The sequence below is a fragment of the Solea solea genome, chromosome 9, assembly GCF_958295425.1.
Source record: "Solea solea chromosome 9, fSolSol10.1, whole genome shotgun sequence".
NCBI classification, from domain to species: domain Eukaryota; kingdom Metazoa; phylum Chordata; class Actinopteri; order Pleuronectiformes; family Soleidae; genus Solea; species Solea solea.
In genome coordinates this window covers 25,660,329-25,684,981 of record NC_081142.1, presented here as the reverse complement: position 1 = coordinate 25,684,981, position 24,653 = coordinate 25,660,329, and the positions used below count along the sequence as shown (strand labels likewise).

Sequence of the window (24,653 nt, the reverse complement as noted above, 5' to 3'; positions counted from 1 at the left end):
TTATTTATTCGAAATACTAAAAAGATTTGGCTGTGGAGATAATTTCTGTCGGTGGGTTAAACTTTTATATAATGAACCATATGCTGAAATAATAACAAATGGAGTGATATCTAAATCATTTAAAATCAAACGGGGATGTAGGCAAGGGTGTCCTTTGTCCCCCTTGTTATTTATTTTAGCAATTGAACCGTTAGCCATTGCGGTGCGGTCTCATGAAAATATAACTGGTATATCAGTAAGCCAACAGGAACACAGAATTGCCTTATTTGCTGATGACGTCATTCTCTTCTTGGAAAAACTGAAAAATTCTATTCCAGCCTTGTTAGACCTAATAAACACATTTGGAAGGATATCAGGTTATAAAGTAAACAAAGACAAATCTTCATTAATGTTACTTAACTCGGAAGAAAGGAATAATATCGAAAACTCTTTTCAATTCAAAAAGGTAGATTGTTTTACATATCTGGGGATTAAGATAGTACCATGTATAAGAGACATTGTTGAGGCTAACTACAATCCCACGATAGACTCAATTACTTCCTCTGTGGATAGATGGAACTCCCTGCCTTTATCGCTTATAGCAAGAATTAATGTTCTTAAATTAAATATAATGCCCAAACTTCTGTATCTGTTTCAGAACATCCCATTGCCACCTCCTGTTAATTTATTCCCACTCTTAAAAAAAAAATTTGTACGCTTTTTGTGGAATAATAAACGACCGAGACTACGTTTATCACTCTTGTACCTACCGTATGATCGAGGAGGCCTCAAGTGCCCCAATCCACTTTGGTATTATTGGGCAGCTCAACTGAGGACTATGATGTATTATTTTACAGATAAGCCCCCTCCACCTTGGATGAATATTGAAAACTGCTCAGTTCCTCTCCCTCTCCCTCAGTACATATACTCAGCAAAAGCCGAAATGTTGAAAAAAAAGACAAAAAATCCTATACTCAGAAATATGATTATAATTTGGTATCAGGTCAAGAAATATTTAGGTGAACCCCCCTCTCTGTCACGTTTCAGTCCGATATGGGGTAACCAGTTTTTCCCTCCAGGCAGAGCAGACCCTGGTTTTAGGAAATGGGCTGAAAAAGGTTTAAAAATAATAGGGGACCTCATGGGATCAGATGGTGGGATTTTGATGTCATTTGAAGAGTTGATTACCAGGTATGATATCCCAAACAAACATCATTCATTTTAAATATCTGCAGGTGAGAAACTTTGTTAGATCATCTCCAGTGAACCAGTGTCTGTCGATCCCTCCGTTGTCTACTTTGGAAATGGAAATGAAAAAAGAGTGCTGCGGAAAGGGAATTATCTCCAGATTATATAACATGTTGGCGGAGGGATCCCCTGAGTCCTCTTTAAGGAAACTTGATGCCTGGAGGGAAGATCTACGGGAGTACGTGCCCTCCAAGGACTGGGAAAAAGTGTGTGCTGTAGCACAAATACAAACTTCCAATACTCGTCTCAAAGTACTCCAATATAATTGGTTAATGAGGACATATGTGACACCAGAAAAGCTTAGTAAGTATAACGATACTATCCCAGACCTGTGTTTCAGGTGTGGAGAGGAGAAGGGGACGTTCTTTCACTGCGTTTGGGAATGCAGTAAAGTCCAACAGTTTTGGCGGGAGATTAAACAAACTTTAGAGACTATATTGGGTATAAAACTAGTTCTTGACCCTAAACTAATTATTCTAGGGTTATATCCTGATATACATCACATGTCTAGGAAAATAATCACTGCCCTGGATTTATGTTTACTGCTTGCAAAAAGAGTCATAGCACTCTCATGGAGGAGTACCAGTAAACCAAAACTCATCAACTGGGTTAAGGAAATATCCACAACCTTACCAATGGAGAAGATAACTTACATTATAAAAGGAAAACTACCACTATTTCAAAACATTTGGGGTAAATTTATGGAACATATGGAGAGTGTGGATTTAAGTAATGTGGGGAATGAAGCTGAAAAGGCGTAGTTGTTGGTAGTCCTTTGCAGTGATCCAAAATAATTTTTTGATATTTGATTTCTTTACTCCATGTGAAATGTATTCTAAGTCTGTATATCTGATCCATGCACAACAGTGAAATAACCTGGGCTAACTCTTGATAAGGCAGAGAAACTTTTATTGTTTTCATTGTTCGGGTTGTTGTTGTTATCTTTTTTTTTCTTTGTCTTTTATACTTACACTTTCATTTAAGTGTTGCTCTGTGTTACCTCATAAATACCTGACTTACAAGGAAGGACAATTTAAATGCTGGACAATAATTTAACTACCCCTGATGTCTTTCTTGATGTGAGGGAGCTCTTATTTCTGTATACTTATGTAATTGGAAAAATTGTGAAAACTCAATAAAGATAATGTTGGAAAAAAAAATTATATTATCAGGTTGTTTCATGATAAATAAATCACATGTTTCAGACTCATACAACTTCTGGTCTAACATTAAGTTCTGGTTCTTAAGTTTCTGGTTCTAATTCTGGTCCTGGTTCTGGTTTTAATCTGGTTCCAGTCCTGCATCTTTTTTTATTATACTTTTTTCTGATTCTGGACCTGGTTTGATTTATGGTTCTGGTACTGGTTCTTGTACTGGTTCTGGTTCTGGTCTGAGCTTTATATAAACCATAATGGAGAATCTAAAGTGGAAGTCTTAAGGTAAACTTCACATTCCATGACCCTCTGTTCACAGGTGCATGCTGGGAACTGAAGTCTTCAGCGCCAGTTGTTCCACCTCTCTGTCTGGGCTTGGACTTCATTTCCCATGATGCCTCGCACCCTCTCCCTTTCCTCCTTCCTTCTCGTGACGTCACAGAGGAAGATGAGAATCCGCAGCAGCAGCTTCACCTCCACAGGAATGGCGGCACAGCGGCTGCTCATGAGCCCGAGCTCAGCTGCTCCTCTCCGGCCTTGAACCCGACGCCGCCGCCGCTGGAGCAGCTGGAGCCTGAGGAACGGAGACGGAGCTGCAACTTCCCGGGCCGAGCCGGGCCGAGCCGAGCTGCTGTCATCGGCCTCTTCCGCTAACGATGTTGAGCTAACTGCAGGACTGAAGCCTTGACAGCACCGCGCCCTGAAACCAGAACCGACCCAGACCTCCCGGCTCCTCCGGCCCCGCCTCACTCCGTCCTCAGGTGAGAGTCCCGCTCCACACCTACACCTGTACCCGGGTCACACCGGCACGATCCTGGTCCTGATCCTGTGTGTTCAGTTTGGGTGTGCTGATGTGGTTCTGGATCTGGGTCCAGCTGTGACCCACTTCTGATTCTCTGACTCCGCCCTGACCTGGACACAGAGTCGTGTGACGTCCGGTGACGTTAGATGTGTCCCGGTCCTGACCTCCTGGAACCAGGTGCGGGGTCAGAGTTCAGTCTGGTTCATCAGGATCAGGACTCACCTTTTAAAGTGACAATTCAGATGTGGCAGACCTGGTTTGGTTCTGTTATTATTGTCAGTCCTGATCCGGTCTCACTGGGACCTGACACGTGAGGGGCGGAGCTTATCACACTGTTGAATTAAACATTAATGTTTGATTTCACTGTGTCATCAGTCATCACCGTGTCATCACTCTGTCATCTCCGTCATCACTCACCTGTCATCACTCTATCATCACTGTTGTCCGCCATCACCCTGTCATCTCTGTCATCACCGTGTCATCACTCTGTCATCTCTGTCATCACTCATCTGTCATCACTCTATCATCACTGTTGTCCGCCATCACCCTGTCATCTCTGTCATCACCCTGTCATCTCTGTCATCCCCGTGTCATCACTCTGTCATCTCTGTCATCACTCATCTGTCATCACTCTATCATCACTGTTGTCCGCCATCCCCCTGTCATCTCTGTCATCACTGTTATCCGTCATCACCCTGTCATCACTGTGTCATCTCTGTCATCACTGTCATCACCCTGTCATCACTGTGTCATCACCCTGTCATCACTGTGTCATCACTCTCTCATCACTGTGTCATCACTGTGTCATCACCCTGTCATCACCCTGTCATCACTCTGTCATCAACCTGTCATCAACCTGTCATCAACCTGTCATCACCCTGTCACCTGTCATCACTATGTCATCTGTCATCACCCTGTCATCTGTCATCACTATGTCATCACTCTGTCATCTGTCATCACCCTGTCATCACCCTGTCATCACCCTGTCATCACTCTGGCATCTGTCATCACCCTGTAATCACCCTGTCAACTGTCATCACCCTGTCATCACTCTGTTTTCACCCAGTCATCTGTCATCACCCAGTCATCTGTCATCACCCAGTCATCTGTCATCACCCTGTCATCTGTCAACACCGAGTCATCTGTCATCACCCTGTCATCTGTCATCACCGTAATATTATTGTTCAGGATAAAAACGTGGACTGTCCCTTTAACAGTGGTCTCTGCATGTGTTGTGTGTGTGTCCAGCAGGTGGCAGCATGGAGCGGCCCGGCAGCATCCAGCTGGACATCCCTGACTTCAGTAACTCGGTTCTGACTCACCTGAACCAGCTGCGGGTCCAGGGTCGTCTGTGTGACATCGTGGTCCAGGTTCAGGGTCAGAGTTTCCGCGCTCACAAAGTGGTCCTCGCCGCCAGCTCGCCGTACTTCCGAGACCACATGTCTCTGAGCCAGATGAGCACGGTGTCTCTGACCGTGATCCGGAACCCGTCGGTGTTCGAGCAGCTGCTGTCCTTCTGCTACACGGGTCGTCTGTGCCTGCAGCTCGCCGACATCATCAGTTATTTGACCGCCGCCAGCTTCCTGCAGATGCAGCACATCATCGACCGCTGCACGCAGATCCTGGAGGGGATCCACCTGAAGATCAGCCTGGCCGACCTGGACCATGAGTCCAGGGAGGACGAGGCGCGAGGGTCCAGGAGCGCTCGGAACCTGGAGGCCGTAGTCCGAGGAGGAAGTCATCACCACGCCAGTCTGCGGATATTGGGCCCGCGGGGCGGAGCGGAGGCTCGGGACGTCATCAGCCCCGCGGAGGAGCCCATCAGCCCGTCCCCAACTGTGGAGCACAGCGGACTGGAGGGGGGCGGGGCTACGGTTGTTGGCAGAACGGGAAAAGAACCGATCCTTCGCATCAACCGGGCCGGTCAGTGGTACGTGGAGACAAGCAGCGAGCCGGACAGGAGTGGCAGTGCCGAGGAGGGCGGCAGCGTGGAGGGAGTCCACATCAAGTCCGAGATGATGGAGGAGGAGTGGCTCACAGCCGAGCAACAGGAAGAGGCAGGGCCAGTGGAGGAGGGCACCACTGTGATGATTGACACTTCAGGACGCAGCACACTGGTCACGGGGCAAGGCGTCGTCCTGGGTCCACGAAGTGTCCAACCATCATCCAGCTTCAGTGAGACTGACCGGTGAGTGTGTCTGTGTCTGTGATTGAGTGTGTGTGTGTGTGTGCTAATGTGTGTGTGTGTGTGTGTGTGTGTGTGTGTCAGGTTCAGTCCCACAGGAAGTGTGGTCGTCCTGACCGAGCGTCAGCGAGCGAAGAGTGAGTCTCCGAACAGAGTGGACGATGTGAGACAGTCCAGTTCACAGGTAAAGTCCTTCTCACAATAATTGTTAGCATAGCATTAGTTTCTGGAATCTTATTATCTTAGCATTAGCTCCTTGACATTGGTTAACATAACATGACGCTTGTTAGCTTAGCATTATTTCCTGAATAGTAGTTAGTTTAGCCGTAGGTAGCCTAGCATCAGCTCCTGGATAGCTGTTAGCATAGCATTAGCATATCAAGACTCTTGTTAGCTTAGTATTATTTCCTGCAGAGTAGTTAGCTTAGCAGTATAGCAGTAGATAGCGTAGCATTAGCTCCTAGTGTGGAGTTGACTGATGGATGTTTTGTGATGTCATCAGGGGGAGGAGCATGCAGCGTTTGACATGGGAGGCTACGAGGATTACCTGAGGGAGCAGGTAGGCGATCGCTGGTTCCGCTACAACCCACGTCTCACCTGCATCTACTGCTGCAAGTCCTTCAACCAGAAGGGCAGCCTGGACCGACACATGCGCCTGCACATGGGAATAACGCCGTTCGTGTGTCGCATCTGTGGGAAGAAGTACACGCGTAAAGATCAGCTGGAATATCACATTCGTAAACACACGGGAAACAAACCGTTCCACTGCCACGTCTGCGGCAAGAGCTTCCCGTTCCAGGCCATCCTCAACCAGCACTTCCGCAAGAACCACCCGGGCTGCACGCCACAGGAAGCTCACAGCGCGTCCCCTGAGACCACCACCACCTCCGTCACGTCCAGAGGAGGTCCTGGAGATGAGGCCTCGCCCAGCAGGGAGGAGCCAGAGGGAGCGGGTGGAGGCAGCGGCGGAGGCAGCGGCGGAGGCAGCGGCGCCCAGTACGGCGAAGGTCCGCAGGCCTCGGTCTCCACCACTGGACCGGACTGACCCGGCTGAGGTTTCAGAGGTCAGGGGTCAGACCTGGCCGACACACACAAACACCTCAGAGTCCGAACTGAGATTTGTTTCTGCTTTAAACCGCATCTACCTTCACGAACCAAAACAAACCAAGAGAACGCCACACACTCCACGACAACCTCATACACCGGAGTCCTTGCTAGACTCCGCCTCTTTCTGTTACTGTGTCATCGCTTTATATTCGCAGCCTCACGACTTTCGACAAATCGCATCACAACCACTTTGCCAAAATATTCAAAATAATCTCAGTGCCAGTTTAACAACTTCAATCCTTCATGTTTGCCTTTGACAATCCACAGTCCAGAGGGTTAATGAGAAATGGCGTCGCCATGGTGATGCCACGGTGACGCCCTGGTGACGCCACGGAAACAAACAAAAAAAGAGAAAACTCCAGTGTGTTCAGAGCTCTTCCTCTTCCCCCTGCTCCTCCTCCTCATTAATTATCATATGAATGCGTATAATTAAATGAATGAATTTATTTGTTTCAGAAAATTTTCACTAAAACATCACCACAGGTGGACAGCAGGGGGCACCTTCACAGAGCCAGAATCTTCCTGAAAGAATGAAGCTCCCCCTTGTGGCCACTCAAATAAATCACTAAGACTGTATGTTGGTGAGCGAGAGTGAAATATTTACGTTTTTCACGATAATGAAAATTCACCACAAACACGTAAACGTTGTTTTTCAACAGGAAAATTAACTCTAATTATTGTTATGATCTATTTTTGTTTCATTTGAACAAAAACCAGGTTCTGACGCACATTTATTATGTAACCCTCATCTAAGTGTCATAAACGTCGTGTTCAGCTCACATGTGAAGATCCACATGTGGATCAGGATCACATGTGGAACCTGAGACCAACACAGAATGTGGTTTTAGTTTGAGCGTTGAAAGGTGAGGAGCCTAAACTCTGATCACACTGGACTCATCTATTGGTTTCGCTGTAAACGATTATGAATATCAGCGTTTAGTGGCAGTTAAAGTGAGACCGAACCGGACTGAAGTGGACCGGACCATGTTCCGGTCCATGTTCCGGCCTGTTGACTGAACAGAGCCGCAGCAGGAAACAGCCTCAGATAAGCTACACAGCTCAGTTACCTCTCATCACTACGCAATACAGCTGCTGCACTGCAGTGCACAGCACCACCGGGGGGCGCTCTGATCCACTCACAGAGCTCTCTGTCAGTCTTCTCAGATATTTTATAAACAAACACGATGCTTTTTCTTTCTTTGATTGACACTTTTTTGCTCTGACAATGTTTGTGACAAATACATGGACTCGATTCCTGATCAGTGATCAATAATCAATAATCAGTTAACGACGCCTTAAATCTGCCGCACACAATATTCAATTATAATTTGATTCTTCTGTAAAGTGATGATTGATCTTTGATCACCAACAATCCATCAATCAATCAATCATTCATTCGATCGATGGATTGATTGATTGATGGATTGTTTGAAGGTTAAAGTGCAGCAGATTTGATGCGTTGTTGTCTGACTGCTGTGATCGGGCGGCGTCAGGACAAGACCTGGACCCAGTTAGACCACATGGATGTTGTAGCCAGGCCCTGCAGGGGTCAGAGGTCACCTGCTGATCCAACGTCCTGGCAACCAAAGGAACGACGGCGCGGCGGCCATGTTGGTCCCGAAATGCCACAACACGAGCACTTATGGGGGGAGGGGGGGTCAGAGACAGGGACATGAATGAAAACATAATCTCAAACTACTACAATGATTATTATTATTAATATTCACACGTTCATCTTGTAGACGTTGTCGTTTTTCTACACAGTTTTTATGCAAATGAAGTCTCCAGACTCCACGCCCTCTTCAGGCTAAACCAGGAACTATCAGGTATAAAAGACTGTTTTCTTTCAGCCAATCACGTCGTCACGTTTCCCCACGTAGCAGAATGCTAACGGCTAAACCTCAGTGTAAATAAGCAATGACGAGTCACCGTGGATCCATCGCCACGATAATGCAGAAAACAACAGACACTAAGGATTATGGGTAAATCCTCAGCACAGCTGCGACGACTCACGAGTGACATCATTGATTGTTTTTTTTTTTAATTAAAGGTTCAGGAAAACGCTGTGACATCATCAACATCATCATCACTTTTTTATTAGGACATGAAAATATAAATCAAGTGTAGGAGTTTATACGTCCACTAGATGGCAGTAATTCAATGTCATTAAACTCGAGAAGAAGAAGAATCACTATTTCTCTGTTTCAGAGCATTATATTTAAAGTTATACAAACTATGGCTCTTTAAACCAGTCAAAACCAGTCTGTACCGGTCTGAGCCAGTCTAAACCACTCTGAGCCAGTCTGAGTCTGAACTGCCTTCGAACCAGTGTTAAGTCAGTCTGAACTGGTCTGAACCGGGTCCATTGATACAACAAATATATAAACATGTAAAGAAAGTTTGACGTAGAAGAAAAGACTACATAGAAAATTATGTTTTTATGGCTCGTTTTTCACTTTAAATGTTGTGATGGAAGTTAGCTTTCTTTCTTTTTTGTGTTAAAACATTTTGGGTTGAGTTTTTTTTTTTCTCTTGTTTTTTGAAAAAATTAGCGTGGACTTGTTGCCCTGCTTTCATGCTAAAGGCTAAAGTCAGTCCACGTTAACATTTGCCTCATTTTTTTATTTTCAAGAAATAGAAAGTTGACCTTTGACTTCATATTTTATAAACTACTTACCAGGAGAACAACTTAGTGAACTGGTCTGAACCGGTTTGTCCAGGTTTGAAAACCAGCAACAACCTCCGTCCTCGTAGCTGATCAGCTGTCTCCAGATCAGCTGTGAGGACAATTAAAAAAGTGTAATCAGTGTCAGATCAAACATGTAAAACTCAGTTCAGTCAGTTTCATGTTCAAACTGTGAAAACAGCTCGACCTCATCTTCATCATCATCATTGTCTTCTCTTCATGGACATTTTTTCCTGATCACAGGTACTGAACCACCTGACAGCTTTGACCTTTATGTTGCATGTCTATGGGGGGGGGGGGGGTTTGAAAGGTCAAGGGTCAATGCTAGTATAGAAAAATGTGAAGAAGCTTCTTTCACTATGACCACTATCACTCACAGGTCAGATGACCTTCACAGGAAGTCATAAAGGAATAAATACATAACAAATAAAGCACTTTCTGTGTTAAACTGCTGAGTCATGTTTTACTTCGCTGTCTTTATTCAGAGTCAAATTATATAATAATTATCTGTTAGCTTATATTTTTACATTTACAGATTTATTTTGTGTCATAGATGCTTTTATTGTGAAGCTTGCATCATTCCATCAAAACAAAACACTTTTACTTTTAAATTCTGTGACCTATGAATGAATGAATGAACATTGTGTTCCCGGACTGCACTCTCATTGGCCCACAGGTCAGTTGAGTTTGAAAGTCATGGCTCCTCCTCCTGGTGGCCACTAACTGTTTACGGTTTACATTAGGGATTTTAAATTCATTAATGTCATTAGTTAAATCATAATAATCCACAATTGTCGTTACACAATAATACAGGAACACAAAGTAGTTATATTCTGAACCGGTCTGAGTAAGTCTGAACCAGACTGAACCAATGTTTTCATTGTTAGAGAAGAAATTTTATTCTGTTGTAGAAAGATATTTACATTTAAAACAGAAAAATATCAAACTGAAGCAGCAGACAGTTTTCATTGACTGCTGGGGTCAGGATCGTCTTGTCATTGGCTGCAGGGGCCGGGGGTCGTCCTGTCGCTGGCTGCAGGGGTCGGGGTCGTCCTGTCGTTGGCTGCAGGGGTCAGGGTCGTCTTGTCGTTGGCTGCAGGGGTCAGGGTCGTCTTGCCGTTGGCTGCAGGAGTCGGGGGTCGTCCTGTCGTTGGCTGCAGGGGTCGGGGTCGTCCTGTCGTTGGCTGCAGGGATCGGGGGTCGTCCTGTCGTTGGCTGCAGGGGTTGGGGGTCATCCTGTTGTTGGCTGCAGGGGTCAGGGTCATCTTGTCGTTGGCTGCAGGGGTCGTCCTGTCGTTGGCTGCAGGGTTCAGGGTCGTCTTGTCGTTGGCTGCAGGGGTCGGGGGTCGTCCTGTCGTTGGCTGCAGGGTTCAGGGTCGTCTTGTCGTTGGCTGCAGGGGTCGGGGGTCGTCCTGTCGTTGGCTGCAGGGGTCGTCCTGTCGTTGGCTGCAGGGATCGGAGGTCTTCCTGACGTTGGCTGCAGGGGTCAGGGTCGTCTTGTCGTTAGCTGCAGGGGTCAGGGTCGTCTTGTCGTTGGCTGCAGGGGTCGGGGGTCATCCTGTCGTTGGCTGCAGGGGTCAGGGTCGTCTTGTCGTTGGCTGCAGGGGTCGGGGTCATCCTGTCGTTGGCTGCAGGGGTCGGGGGTCATCCTGTCGTTGGCTGCAGGGGTCAGGGTCGTCTTGTCGTTGGCTGCAGGGGTCGGGGTCATCCTGTCGTTGGCTGCAGGGGTCAGAGTCATCTTGTCGTTGGTTGCAAGGGTCCTCCTGTCGTTGGCTGCAGGGGTCAGGGTCGTCTTGTCGTTGGCTGCAGGGGTCAGGGTCGTCTTGTCGTTGGCTGCAGGGGTCGGGGGTCATCCTGTCGTTGGCTGCAGGGGTCAGGGTCGTCTTGTCGTTGGCTGCAGGGGTCGGGGGTCATCCTGTCGTTGGCTGCAGGGGTCAGAGTCATCTTGTCGTTGGTTGCAAGGGTCCTCCTGTCGTTGGCTGCAGGGGTCAGGGTCGTCTTGTCGTTGGCTGCAGGGGTCAGGGTCGTCTTGTCGTTGGCTGCAGGGGTCGGGGGTCGTCCTGTCATTGGCTGCAGGGGTTAGACACTCGACCGGCAAACAGCAGCGTGTTAATGGTCGACTCTCTGATTAAAAGCAGAAACGGACGATCGGCCAGAAAAATCTCACGGTGAGGATTAAAGGACCGTCCAGCAACCATCACCACTGTGGAAGCTGCCGCCTCAGAGCCCTCCTCGTTCACCTACAAACCAGAGAACAGGCTTATCAAGACCCTGGACTAGATCACATTAGAACCAGACTCTGGACCAGATCACATCAGAACCAGACACCTGATGATCCGTTTATTTTGTCAAACACAAAACAAATTGTAAAAAAAAGTTATGAACTAAAATGGGTATGTGCAAAGACGGTCAATGGGTTGAGCCAAGCAGCTACTTCCTCTGTGTCCTCATCCACATCGTCCACTGAGGAGCAGGAGAAACTAGGAGAACCAGAGATCTCAACTCCTCGTCCTCCACAGGTAAGTTAGCATAATTGTTTCAGCTAACATGGTTGCCCTGAAGCTTCGCAAAGACATAGGACAGAAGAGTCCTGAGCTCCAGGTGTTACCTTCACCTACTGGACCATGGATCTACAGAGTTCTCTTGCGTGACGTCTCCACACTGTGCTATGACCATGCTAGCTGGGCTTAATGTGCTGGCTTTGGGGTTAAACATTCTCAGCTCCATCTGTCAGTGGTTCTGTTCCCGGTTCTCCCCTCTCTTCACTGGAAGAGGTTCAAAACCACACCTTTCAAGAGGACCAGTCTGCTGGTTAAAGCTGTTTTTATGTCAAGAGATTAAAGTAGGCTGTCCACCCTGACCCTGGACCAGATCACATCAGGGCTCTGGATCTTGTGATCAGAATGACTCACCTCCAGAAAAGCTTTGTGGTAGGCGTCTGAGATGTAGAGTCCATCACTGCCGTCCTCCAGCATTCCTGAAAGACACACCCAAGAGTCACCCTCCCTGTCACAGACTGGCCTGTAATCAGATTACCTGACTGACCTTGTGGGGGTCTAAATGTAATCAGATTACGTGGCTGAAAGTAATCAGATTACCTGGAAGACTGGCCATGTTTGGGTCAAACAGGTTAGTCAGTCCCATTTCTTTCAACGTCTCCTTCAGAGTGAAACTGTCCTCCACCTTAAATCGAGGGACATGGACGGATACTGAAGTCTTCCTAATGTCCCTCAACCAGTTCTTCACTTTGGTCAGGTCCAGACTGTCCTCCACCTGCACACACATACCTGACTGAGTCTTCATGGTAAATTAAATTACCTGACTGGGTCTTCATGGTTAATCCGATTACCTGACTGAGTGCAGTGTCTTTAGTGGGCAGAATGAGGACCATGGTGATGTCGTCTCCACGGTACGGCATCTCCAGCACCTGGACGTGGTCTTCAGGGAAGAAACTGTACCTGAACTCTTTCTCCTGGAACATCATGTCCACGGAGCAGCTGCGACTCGCACTGACGTGGAAATCTGTTGTGTACACGTCACTTTTGTCAAACTTGTTCTGCCATTGACCCTGAAACACACGACCAACAAGAAAACCGCGTCAGATCAGTCACAGTTCAGATCTTCACATTTATTCTTGTTGTTTCCCATTAGCAATGCTAACAATGCTAGCCTGAGATACGTTTGCTCGTAACAACACTGGGCCTGACCCAGGACTGTATCATTCCAAACTGCACAGTACCATGTTGGAAACACAGCATTAGTACCAGTTCTGTCTCATACCTTGAAGTAGATGGTGTTGACGAGGACAAGGACCGTGTTGGACGTCACCGCCCCCTGTGGCAGCGTGTCCTGGATGTGGTTCTTGGTCTTGCTGGCGATCCACTTGTTGATGGTTGTCCGTGCCTGATCCGGGTTTTCCTGCAGCACAGACTCAGAGTTAATTAGGGTGAGTGAGAGCTGAGGTCAGACACTGGACCAGAACTGACCTTGAAGTTGAGAGGAAGCAGTTTGGCTCCGTAAACTGTCTCACTGATGTTCTGATACGTCTCATTAAAGACCAGAGATGTGTCTCCGAACAGTCTGTTAGCGGACACGAGCTCGGTGGACGCGTCCTTCTTCCTGTACAAACGACAGTTGAGTTTGGCGAAGAAGAAGTGAACCTGATCTGATGTCTTTTCTTTGATGGTGTCAAACTCAAACACCTGCAGGAAGACAAAGAGACAGAAGACGTTTATTGACCCAGTCAGGTTCAGTGCTGGTATTTGACACATTGTCAACACCATTTCTGTTGAAAAGCAGATCTCTCACTCTCCCACACCAAAGGCCATAGAGAAAATCAGTGATTTTAGCTCACAGGGACACAGGAGCTGCTGGTCCTCTGCTGCCTTGTGTGGTCACTTTGTGTCACCAAGGTCAAGCTGAACAAAAAACTTCAAACACTTAAGTGACAAAATAAGACATTTTAACTTAGTGATGGAGGCAGCAGTGGATCAAGAACTGCTGTGTGTGATGTTAAAATCACTGATTTTCTCTATGGACTTTGGTGTGGGAGAGTGAGTGGTTTACAAACTTGACATAGAGAGTAAGCTTCTTTGTCTCAGGCAGCAGGGGGCGCTCACAGTCAGTTCCTCATACAAACCTGAAGTCTGTTTTTTAATTGTGTTTAGCGACATTGGTGTGTGTGTGTGTGAGCTAGTTGACCTCTAACCTCCATGATTTGCCTCAGCGTCTCGTTACAGGCTCCCAGTTTGGTCATAGCGAAGGCTGTGGACACGCTGATCGGGGACATGAAGATGTTGGACTCTGGGTCTTTACTGCGGACCAGCTGTTTGTAGAGCGACAGCGCGAAGCGGCCGTTGGCCTTGGACAGCTCCCACACCCGGGGGTTGGTGGACTCGGGGACCGGGTCAGAGGTGGGATCAGGGGTGAGTTCTTCGGGCTCGGGGCTGCGGTAGACGCAGCGCGGCTCCAGAGCGAGTTCTCTGGGTTTGACGCTGCAGATGTCCTGATGGACGGTGACGGAGACGAGTGGCAGAAACGCCGCCACCAACAACCAATCAGCTGCCGTCATCCTGGAGACACCACACGTCAACCAAAGGGTTTATGTCTTAAAGAGACAGGGTCTCAATCAACAAATCAACAACTGACCTGTGCTGTGATTGGCGTGTCTGTCTTTGAGGGCGGGGCTTAACCAGAGGCCAATGAGAGAAATCAAGTTAGAAACTGTTTTTTTTGTGTTTGATCACTGAATGCATGCTGTATTCAGTGATGACATAATCATCATGACATGATTTCACGTGTATCATGATGTCTCTTTCTCTCTCTCACACACACACACACACATCATCATTGATTCATTTAATTTTTTTTAATAATTCAAAGCAGTTTCTATTATTTTTCAGCTTCTTAAAAATAAATATTTTCTGCTTTCTTTGCTTCATAAAACAAAGAAATCATTCAAACTCAATCATTAGTGGGTGAGACAGAACGTGAGGGACAGACAAAATGTCCTTACTTGAAGTTTTCCAGAATAAAATCACCTTTGATTCTGTTTTTGTTATTAATCCCAAAACCTGACATTTTCACTTTTGTATGATTTTAAATTTTAAAGATCATATGTTTAATATATAGATCAAATATATATTAAATGTTTTTAAAAGGAAACATTTACAGAGAAAAGAAGCAACTTTATGCGTCATGACTTTATTTATTTGAGATGTGTTTCTATTTATATTTAATGTTTCTATTTATACTATATGTTTATGTTTAGTCTTACCTGAGCAGGTGAAAAGAGCAGACGTGTGTTCAGAGTCGCTGAGTCGTTGTAGATGAGCTCCGGTCAGTGTCCGTCAGAACGCCGAGTCATCGTTCTGACCTTTGAGACATTGATCGTCTGTGGTCAACATTCCAGGAATCAGCTGATGTTTGACAAACATTAATTCTGTGCTGTTCATTTTCATGTTTCATGTTGTTTAGTTTATTTCATTATTGTTTTTGTTTGTGTTTACTGTCACATGTACGATCATGTTTGTGTGCTCAAAATTTCAAATAAAATCTGCGGTCTGCTCCTTTAAAAGCCCCTCGTCCTGTCCTGTGAGGGCGCTGTCGAGCTTTGGTCCGTGTAGTGTGACGTCATTATCACACGAAGAAGAAAGGCGGTAGCTGTGGTGGCAGAGACGGAGCTTCTTATTGGTCCGCTGAGTTCCGGCGCGAGTGCAGAGTGAAAACAGCGCCGCGCTCAAATTGAGGCTCGCTTCCGTTTGAATTCATAATCGAGGAGAGAGTCAATAACAGCGCGCCTTTAGTTTACATCTTATTCAACTGTTCGGCTCGTGTTCGGTTCACTGGAGTTTGGTTCCGCTAGTGAAGCTAACAAAGCTAACTGTCTCAGCGGATGCGGCCCGAGCAGGAAGCTAACGAGGCTAACTGACGTCAGCGGGCGATTCCAGGGCAGAGCGAGCAGAGGTGCTCTCTGACGGGCAGAGCGGGATGAGCTGCCCGGTGAAGCTCCAGGCTCTGCCGCCCGGCGTATTTGAGGAGGTGTTTACCCCGGAGAACGTGAGAGGAAGGTGGGTACTGACGTCAGTTTATTAGGAACACCTGCAGTCGCCTCTCCGCTGTGACGTCACAGGTGAAGGACCTGAAAGCCAACAGAGATGAGGATGATATGTGTTTGTCCCACAAGTTTATCAGCGTTATCATATTGTATATTATATATGATTATATATCATATTACATAAATAAATTAACATATAGATTGATTATTTGTTTTCTTTAGAACTCCGTATGTTTGACTGGGTTCTTTTGTTGTTGTTGTTCTGCAGAACCTCCACAAATTCTCTGAGTTTCCCCAAATCCAGATTATCTTTATGGGATGGCACCGCCACAGGAGATAAGCTCCAGCTCCAGCTCTGCTCACGCAGGTAAACACACAGATCAGAGGTCACCACTCATTTCTTACTGATTCTATAGACCCTTTCGAGAGCTCAACAGTCCAACACATAAGATGCTTACTTGTAGCGTAGTTGGCTGTGAAAATAGAACCAGCAATGGTGTCAAGTTCTTCAGAATCCCTACAGGATCTCATCCTTTTAAAAAAAAAAAATAGACGTCGTCTGTGGCTCCAAGCATTAGAAAGAGAAGACTGGGGTGATGCTACTGCAGTCAAAGAGGCTTGTGTTTGTAGTGTAGTACAAGCAACTTGTATGCGCATAGACTTTCTCGTGTGTACCGGCTAGTTTTATCTAGAGCTGCAACTAACGATTATTTTCATAATCGATTAATCTGTCGATAATTTTTCTCGATTAATCGTTTGGTCTATAAAATATCAGAAAACCTTAAAAAATGTTGATTGGTGTTTGTCAAACCAGGAAATGATGATGTTCTCAAATGTCTTGTTTTGTCCAGAAACCAAAATGATTCACTTTTAATGTGCTAATTTATTTAGGTATTGTTCGCGGTCCTTAAAAGACAACGAAAGAACATATTCAGCATACATGCTCTTCGCTTACCTGTGGTGATGCTTTCTGACCCCAAACTGTGTGCGTATTCTTGCTAGGCTTGGAATGTTTGTATACAATGAAAGGGTATATAATTATGTGTGTGTGTATGTATGCAGGAAGCCCAGGGTGGTTCTCTTGGAGAAAGCGCTACGTCTCGCCCAGCGCCATGTCCGTCACAGTAACAAGCGCCGGCTCCACTGTTTCTTTCTTGGATCAGTGTCTGTGAACGCAGGTCAGAGGTCACCTCATGCTGGGCTCTGATTTGCCAGAATCACTGGTGTCACTGTGATAACGTGTGTAAACTGTGTGCGTGTGTGGTCCAGATGAAGCAGGGCTCACTGTGACTCTGGAACGCTTTGATCCGGGTCGGGACCAGACTGGATCCTCGGCCCGGGTTCCCTCAGCTCTGTTACCTGGAGACATCCTGGTTCCTTGTGTGTTTTCTACTGAGCCGGAGACAACGCCCAACCCTGTTGTCCAATCAGAGGCTGAGCTGCATCACTGCATAAAGGTAAAAGTCCTGAGTCCGTTGTCTAACGTGCTCCTGAACTCTCATGTGTAATTCACACATTTTTCTAAAAACATCACACTAAAGTAACCCAAGACCACACAGGCATATTTAAACACACTGGTGAGTCATGTATATTTATGTATATGTGTATATATCTAAATATATACATATAAATCAGTAATTTTAACATCACAGCACACAGGAGTTGTTGATCCACTGCTGCTGGTAAAGACGTGAACATGTGACATAGATATCATTAAACTGATTGAGCTCTCTCTCTACCTCTCCCTGTAGGTGTTGCAGCAGTGTGTGAGCAGCAGACAATCCCTGGATTTGTCTCAGTTGATAAAGGTCAGAGGTCGTGTTGTCAGCTGTCAACAGTGTGACGCGGCATCGTTCAGTCTCAGCTGGTCGGCCGTGTGTCCGTCCATCTGCATGGACGTCCAGTCTGTCCGCGCCGTCCCCATCATCCCCACAGCTCTGCTGAGAAGTCTGACCGGCACCGGCCGCTCGCTGCAGCCCGCCATCGGCCGCCAGAGAGGGTGAGGTCACGTGACCTGGTGTGTGTGCAGAGTCACGGTTGTTGTGACGTGTTTTCATGGCGTGTTTGTGTCTCCAGGTTTTTGACCATGGATCAGTCCAGAAAACTGCTGCTCCTGCTAGAGTCTGATCCCAAAGCTGTGAACCTGCCGCTGGTCGGACTGTGAGTCACACACATTTGAGTCATGATCCACATTCTGCTGAGTTATGATCACACTGAATATTCTACTCACTCTGATAGAACTAGTCACTTTCTCACCAGTAGGGGGCAGCCATCTTCATCTGATCATGAGAATGTTCTGTTGCTGATGCTGTGGTCAGGGGCGGGCCTTAGACGACGCTGTCGCCAGTGTGTCGGGGCAGTGCTTCGACATTTCTGTGGTCAGTGTGTCAAGGGCGGAGTTTAGACGATGCTGTGGTTGGTGTGTCTGGGCGGGACTTAAACCACAGCATTGTCTAAGCTCTGTTTTGGGGTCAGACTCCAAATCAAATCAAGTTCATTACTTTGCCCCATGGAGTAGTAATAGTAGTAGTAGTAGTAGTAGTAGTAGTAGTAGTAGTAGGTGTGTGTGTGTGTGTGTGTGTCTCCGTCTCCGCTTGCAATATGAGCGACAGAGGCTGACAAAGGTTTGTTAGAATTTGTGATAGACACACACGTTGCCCAAGAATTATGACCCTGAAGTGGACTCGAACACGTGACAGGCCGACAGAGGCTTGTTTTGTGAATATGGTGAAATCTGCCACCTCTGATCGCTTGTTTGACTTGATTTTACTGACAAACAGAGCTAGGTAAAGATGGCTGCCCCCTACTGGAGAAAAGGAGAAGTATGACAAATGAAGTTTGGTTGTTGTAATAAAAGTCAAATTCAGAAACTAAACAAACCTGTGTGTGTCTTACAGGTGGCTCAGTGGAGTCACACACATCTACAACCCTCAGGTTTTCGCCTGTTGTCTGAGGTTCCTGTTTAGCTCCGCCCTTCAAGACAGGTAAGAGACAAGCTTCTGTGTCGTGTACAGGTGTATGTGTGTCGTGTTTTTTTTTTTTTTTTTTTTTTTTTAATGAGGAGATGTGGAGAGTGGGCTCAGTCTTGTCTCTTTAGAAACTAACGTTATATTATTTTGCGCTTTGGACGCTTCATATCCAGGTTAATCACACACCTGTTTGAAATTATTTTCTTTAAGAGAATAAATCACAAACCTTCGCTACATACTGTACATATCATCCAGATATACGTTACCGGTTTAATGCAGTGATGTGGCGCAATAAACCCCGCTATTCCACGCCGCACCGTCTCTCAGCATACACCAAAATGGAGGTAGAGTTAGCTCCAGGTTTGGGGAAGGTGCAATGAGAAACTTTGAGCTTACTTGATAATGTCAAGCATCGGGTAGATGTCAGGGGAAACAGTCCTGCAACTTTAGTAATGTTACAGCAAACGTAGTCATTTGATAGAATTAGCAAGGAAATTCATCTAGGCCTATAGGTTTATCTGTGAAATAAACAACATTTGGAAGATCCATCTTCATAAAAAGATTGTAGGTATTCCACATGCAACGTTTGTTTACTTTATGCTGCGTTCAAAGACAAAATTAGAGGTCGGAAATTTCCCAGTTGAAATTTCCAGATGCATGTCATTCCCATTGTTGTGTGAAATGAGAAACTGATTCTCCGTGAAGTCAGGGTAGATGGATTTGTGCCCAGCCAAGTAAGGACTCGGACTTTGAGTGGAGTTGCAGTGTCATTTTTCCAGTAGGTCGTCTGACCTTTTTCCTACAGTCTCGAACGCAGCATCACTATGCGCGAGGGCCACTGTGATCCGTGAAAGCTGTCATTCTCAAATTACTGACAGATTACTTCACAGAGATGCGTTAGCATCCAAGAAATGTTGGGAGGGCCAAAGGTGTTAACATGGGTGGAGGGGAGGATTGTGATGGGGACAGGGGAGGGAGTGGGTTGGAGATACAGACCTTTTGGATTGTTCTTGTATTTGTGTTACGTGATTTTACTCTATATAGTTGGTTGTTAATATATTTATTTTATTGTCAATAATTGTTTAAAAGATTATAATACGTTATTGTGTTCAATAAAAGTGTATTTTCCTCAAGCTTGAGACACCTCATATGTAAGCTAGACACATTTCCCCTGCTCATTACTGTGCACCGTGTACTGTTGCTGGTGCTGGCAGACGCATAGAAACCTCCCGGCAGGCAGGGGGCGCTGTGTGCTTTAAGGTGCAACAACAATAAGGTGTAGAGAAATGCTTGTCTTTATTTGAAGTACGATTATATATAATAAGAAAAATAAAGTGTTTAAAGTGCTTCACTGAACTGAAATTGAACATTTCAAATCTCAAAGATAATTTTTCATTCCTCAGAGGATCTGAGTATTACTGCCTGCTGCTGAAATGCAGCTGGGAGAGGGGACACTTTCTACACATGTCACGGCATGTAGTGTGTTTTATAGACATGTTGTGTGTGTTTTTTTAAAGTTTCGATTTGAAACGTTGACCCGCTGACGAATTGCTGGCAAATCACTAGATTTGGTGCTAGTCGCTTTTGACAAAAAAAGTCACCAGGAGGAGTTGGAAAGTCGCCAGATTTAGTGACAAAGTCGCCAAGTTGTCAACACTGGGTCGCTCGCAATTTTTAAGCACACACAACTTAGAGCAGTGAACACTACCACAGCCAATCAGGCAAAGATCTGCCCTATCTCTGTCTCTTATTGGTTTAGACCACGATATGATCCTACCATGAGTGAGAACACAGAGAGATGATGTGCAAAAAAAGAAATTTACATTTTCCTCTGGACAGTGTCAGGTGCACCAGTGCCACCTAGAAAAATTGTTAGGTGCACTCTTAAACATTTTACAGGTATATAGGTGTGTGTGTGTGTCGTGTACAGGTATATAGGTGTGTGTGTGTGTGTCGTGAACAGATGTGTGTCAGTCGTGTGTGACCAGTGTCTCTGTTGTCTTTCAGAGTTCTCTCAGAGAGTGGCTGCTTCCTCCTGGTTCTGTTCTCTGACACTCATAGAACTCCTCAGTTCTTCCAGTGTCGTCCTGGTCCTGGTCCTGGACTCCCGCTGGACTGTGAGCTCCTGACTGCCTTCCAGTCCATCACACTCTACCAGGTAACATCAGGCCTTTTTTAAGGGTTTCTTTGAATTTGTGATGATTTGGTTTGAATCGTAATAAAGTGTATGTCCAGCAGGTGGCGCCAGTGGATGGTCAGACTCTGCAGTGTGAGCTAACCAAAGCTCAAGGCAGACACATGGAGATCTTCAGAGACGCTCAGAGCTCCTTCAACAGGTACCAGCTGAGACCCTGACCTGTCCCTGTGAGGACTTGAAGGACTTACTGTCCCTCTGTGTGGACACCGTGGACTGACTTGTCCCTCTGTCTGTCCCTCTGTCCTCAGTGCCCCCCCTCCAGCTACTGGTCTGTCTGTCAGTGATCAGGACTCTGGAGTGGAGGACGAGGACCTGTCTCCGCGTCCGTCCCCAAGTCCTCACCCTCCCGCTCCACAGGTGAGTCACAGGTGTGATGTCAGAGGGGGCGGGCCTAAGTGACGACAGCTGAAGCATCCGTTTGTCGTTTCAGACACGCAGAGTTCAGCCGTCGGTTCCTGAACTGTCTCTGCTGATCGACAGCAGCTTCACCTCCAATCACTGTGGCTCCACCCACACACTCGCCCCCGACAGAAAGTGTGCTCCTCCAAACAGAAACACCTCTTCCTCCTCCCCCTCCCGAGTTCTCAGACCTGCTCCTCCTCCTCACCTCCACAGCACCCCTAACCCCCACCTGCAGCAGCCTTGCTCTTGCTGCTCCGCCCACAGTTGCCAACCCACCACCATCGTCTCCTCCCCCTCAGCCGTGGCCTCCTCCCCCACCCTCCCTCCTCCTGCCCCCTCCCTCCTCCCCCCACAGTGTGATGACCCCTCCCCTCCTGCAGACCTCGTGTCCCCCTCTTGTCTCCCCCGCCCGACCTGCAGGGACCAGGCCTTTGGTCAGGTGGGCGGAGACGTCCAATCAGACACCTTCCAGCTCCTCCTCCACCAGGACCGACAGCTGCGCCTCCTGCAGGCTCAGGTGAGAACACGTCTCCCTTCTGACAGAAGTGATGAGTGAAATGAAGTTTATTTTTGTTTTTCATGAATAGAGTGTGTGTGTGTGTGTGTGTGTGTGTTTTCTGTTGACACTTCAGTCAAACTCTGACATCAAACTAGTCACTTCCCGTGTGCCTGGTAACACGCTTCACACAGGAAGTGACTTAGTTTGAACTGTGTCAGCTGACACAAAGTTATGTACTGCTGCTTTCTGGCTTTAGCGTTAGTCTGTTTTCATGTGGGCACAGACAGAAACTCCGCCCCTTTAAATTTAAGATAATATAGAAAATATGTTCTAAATTATTGCATGTACTTCGTGAATCACAATTGTTTTGGTCAGTTTGTGTGTGTGTGTGTGTGTGTGTCTGTCTGTGACCGTGTGGGTCAGTCTGTGTGTGTGTGTGTGTGTGTCATGGTAACAGAAGTGTCTCTGGCTGTAGGTGCAGATGTTGTTGGAAGCTCAGGGGAAGATTCAGGCCTCCAGTCAGCAGGTGACGCAAAGGAGCATGAACAGTATCGCTGTGGGGACAGGTGAGTGTGTGTTTGTGTGTGTTTGTGTGTGTGTGTGTGTGTGTGTGTGCGCGCGCGCGCATTATTTTAATCGATTAATCTGTCGATTATATTCAGCAATAATTGATTACTTGTTTGGTTCAGAAAATATTTAACAGTGTTTGTTTTATGGAGCAAAGAATGCAGAAGATATTCACATTTAAGAAAATCACACAAACTGGTTTGAATGATTAAAAACAAAATGGTTGGCAATCAATTTAGTCATGGATTAATCATGGATTAATCATTGCTGCCCTGGTGTAAAATGATGATTTAACTCTTTCAGGTTCCAGTCTGTTCTGGAGTGACCCTGTCCAGAAGGCACAGGCTCCGCCCCTCTCCCCCTCCTCCTGTAGATGCATCTCACAGGACCTGTCAATCACTATGCCTGTGGGCGGGTCTGAGCCTAGTGACATCATCACACATCAGGTGGCTCCCTGTTCCCCCGCTGCTCAGCACAGGTGAGGCTGTGACATCATCACATCACACTGGAACTTGTTACAAAAGGGTTAAATAAAGTGTCTGTAAAAGTCCAAATGTTAAGAAAGGAGAGAGCAGTGTGATGATGATGATGATGCCATCTGTGGTCCACAGTGGATCATCTTCATCGTCTCCAGCTGATTGTCCTCACAGTCCAAAGAGTGTGAGCATGTTGAGAGAAGACGACGAGGAGGAGCAGAGCTTCTACCACAACCTGATGGTAACATGCGCATGCACACACACACACACACACACACACACACAAACTCACTCACTCATTTAACTCCCTCTTCCCTCTCAGACTCAGCTGACCACTCGTCTTCAGGAGTCAGACAGCAGAGAGGAAGTGAAGGAAGAGGAGGAGCCCAGGAGGAGGAGGAGCCTGTCGATGGTTTCTGACAGCTCCTCCTCTTCCTCTTCTTCATGGATGAAGCAGCAGAGTCCAGCAGCAGCAGACACTGTGGTCAGTGCGACGCTGCGTCAGCTGCAGCAGCTCGGAGTGGACATGGATGAAGTGACAGAGTCTCAGAGACGAGTCGCAGCTGTGGAGAGTGCCGGGTAAATACAGAGATTATTCTCCTCATGATGTCCTGTTAAGTTAAGGCTGCTTTATTTCTTATTTACATGTTACAATCACATAAATATAACACAAATAATTCAAATTAAACAAGTCACTTTGTAGGTATCATTTTGTTGATAATATTTTGTGTATCATAAATATTATGATTAATGCAACAGCCTTTAAAAGCAGCAAAGGTCATCACAGATACTCTTTTGTATCTTGATGTGATGAAATCTAACATCTGAGACCAGAGCTGCTCTCATATATACATTTAATTTGCATTTAATATCTATATATTGGCCAGACCTAAAAACCTGCTAATTATTATCCTCATCATTTTCACAACAAATAATGTCTGTCTGTCTGTCTGTGTGTGTAGCACTCTGGCCAGCATCAGTCCAGCAGCCGTCGTGTCCAGATTGTCCGTGTCTGACCCGAATGTCACATCTCTGTTTCCGTCCTCTGGCGCCGGCAGCAGGAGCACCGTTGACCTCAGTCTGGAGGCCAACGCCATCGCACTGCGTTACCTCAGCAACTCTCAGCTTAGCAGGTTGTCTCTGGGAGGCCACACCCCCCAGCCAGACCACGCCTCCTCCACTGACTCCCTGCTGTCACCTAGCAACATGTCTCTGGCCACCAGGAAGTACATGAGGAGATACGGTTTGATCGAGGAGGAGGAGGAGCAGAAGGAGGTCAGAGTTCAGGGGGCGTCACCTCATCTCCTGTCCCCCGAACCTCTAAGTGCAAAGCTCCACCCCCAGACTCAGCTGATCAGAGACCTGCGTCCAAAGATGCAGGTGTTGTCCAGAAACAGCAGAACAACAAACGCCAATGACAAAGAGAACTGCCTTGACAGGCGGCCATCTTTAGTGAGGGCGAGCAGCCGCCAGACGGAGGCGTCCATGGGAAACATCCTGGACCTGAGTCGACTGAGACAACTGCCCAAACTCTTCTGACCCAACAAACTGCTGTGACATTAAAAACTCCACATGTTGAAACATGCAACGTCTTCAAAGATCAAACACTGGACTTTTTTTAAAAAAACCTTTTTTTTAATAAAGTGTGATTTTACTGTTTTTAGACTGGTTTAAATGGAATGTGTCTGTGTGTGTGTTCATGATTACACTAATAAAAGTCTTAATAATACTTTTAAACCACGTTTGTTTTTGATATTTTGATGTTTGCTGTGGATCATGTGACCTGAAGCACTGACAGCTGATTGGTTCAGAGGATTGTTTTTTTT

The 24,653-nt window shown here is 46.5% G+C and overlaps 3 protein-coding genes across 6 annotated transcripts; 2 read left to right on the top strand and 1 right to left on the bottom strand.

The window, feature by feature from the left end:
* The first annotated feature begins 3,008 nt into the window (after positions 1-3,008).
* zbtb37 (zinc finger and BTB domain containing 37) lies at positions 3,009-8,819 on the top strand. 2 transcript variants are annotated; one of them, XM_058637748.1, is made up of 4 exons: positions 3,009-3,142; positions 4,435-5,371; positions 5,453-5,552; positions 5,871-8,819. In XM_058637748.1, exons 2-4 carry the CDS (start codon positions 4,443-4,445, stop codon positions 6,411-6,413), a joined length of 1,572 nt encoding a protein of 523 aa, XP_058493731.1. In that variant the 5' UTR covers positions 3,009-3,142; positions 4,435-4,442; the 3' UTR covers positions 6,414-8,819. The 2 variants fall into 2 exon arrangements, with proteins under 2 accessions (XP_058493731.1, XP_058493732.1); XM_058637749.1 differs by having other exon boundaries at positions 3,052-3,142; positions 4,432-5,371.
* A 1,216-nt stretch (positions 8,820-10,035) lies between these two features.
* Positions 10,036-15,027, bottom strand: serpinc1 (serpin peptidase inhibitor, clade C (antithrombin), member 1). Its single transcript, XM_058637747.1, has 9 exons — positions 14,938-15,027; positions 14,310-14,347; positions 13,870-14,233; positions 13,148-13,363; positions 12,942-13,079; positions 12,511-12,729; positions 12,260-12,434; positions 12,074-12,138; positions 10,036-11,401 (listed from the first exon to the last, which is right to left on the bottom strand). The coding sequence occupies exons 3-9, from the start codon at positions 14,230-14,232 to the stop codon at positions 11,225-11,227; spliced, it is 1,353 nt and encodes a 450-aa protein (XP_058493730.1). The 5' UTR covers position 14,233; positions 14,310-14,347; positions 14,938-15,027; the 3' UTR covers positions 10,036-11,224.
* Positions 15,028-15,299: 272 nt separating this feature from the next.
* stil (STIL centriolar assembly protein) lies at positions 15,300-24,564 on the top strand. 3 transcript variants are annotated; one of them, XM_058637746.1, is made up of 16 exons: positions 15,300-15,730; positions 16,022-16,084; positions 16,780-16,895; positions 16,987-17,174; positions 17,469-17,716; positions 17,794-17,877; positions 18,615-18,701; positions 20,694-20,844; positions 20,922-21,022; positions 21,132-21,240; positions 21,314-21,802; positions 22,260-22,350; positions 22,655-22,829; positions 22,963-23,068; positions 23,150-23,406; positions 23,790-24,564. In XM_058637746.1, exons 1-16 carry the CDS (start codon positions 15,651-15,653, stop codon positions 24,364-24,366), a joined length of 2,922 nt encoding a protein of 973 aa, XP_058493729.1. In that variant the 5' UTR covers positions 15,300-15,650; the 3' UTR covers positions 24,367-24,564. The 3 variants fall into 3 exon arrangements, with proteins under 3 accessions (XP_058493729.1, XP_058493727.1, XP_058493728.1); XM_058637744.1 differs by having other exon boundaries at positions 15,302-15,730; positions 15,986-16,084; XM_058637745.1 differs by having other exon boundaries at positions 15,303-15,730; positions 15,986-16,084; positions 20,925-21,022.
* The last annotated feature ends 89 nt before the right edge of the window (positions 24,565-24,653 follow it).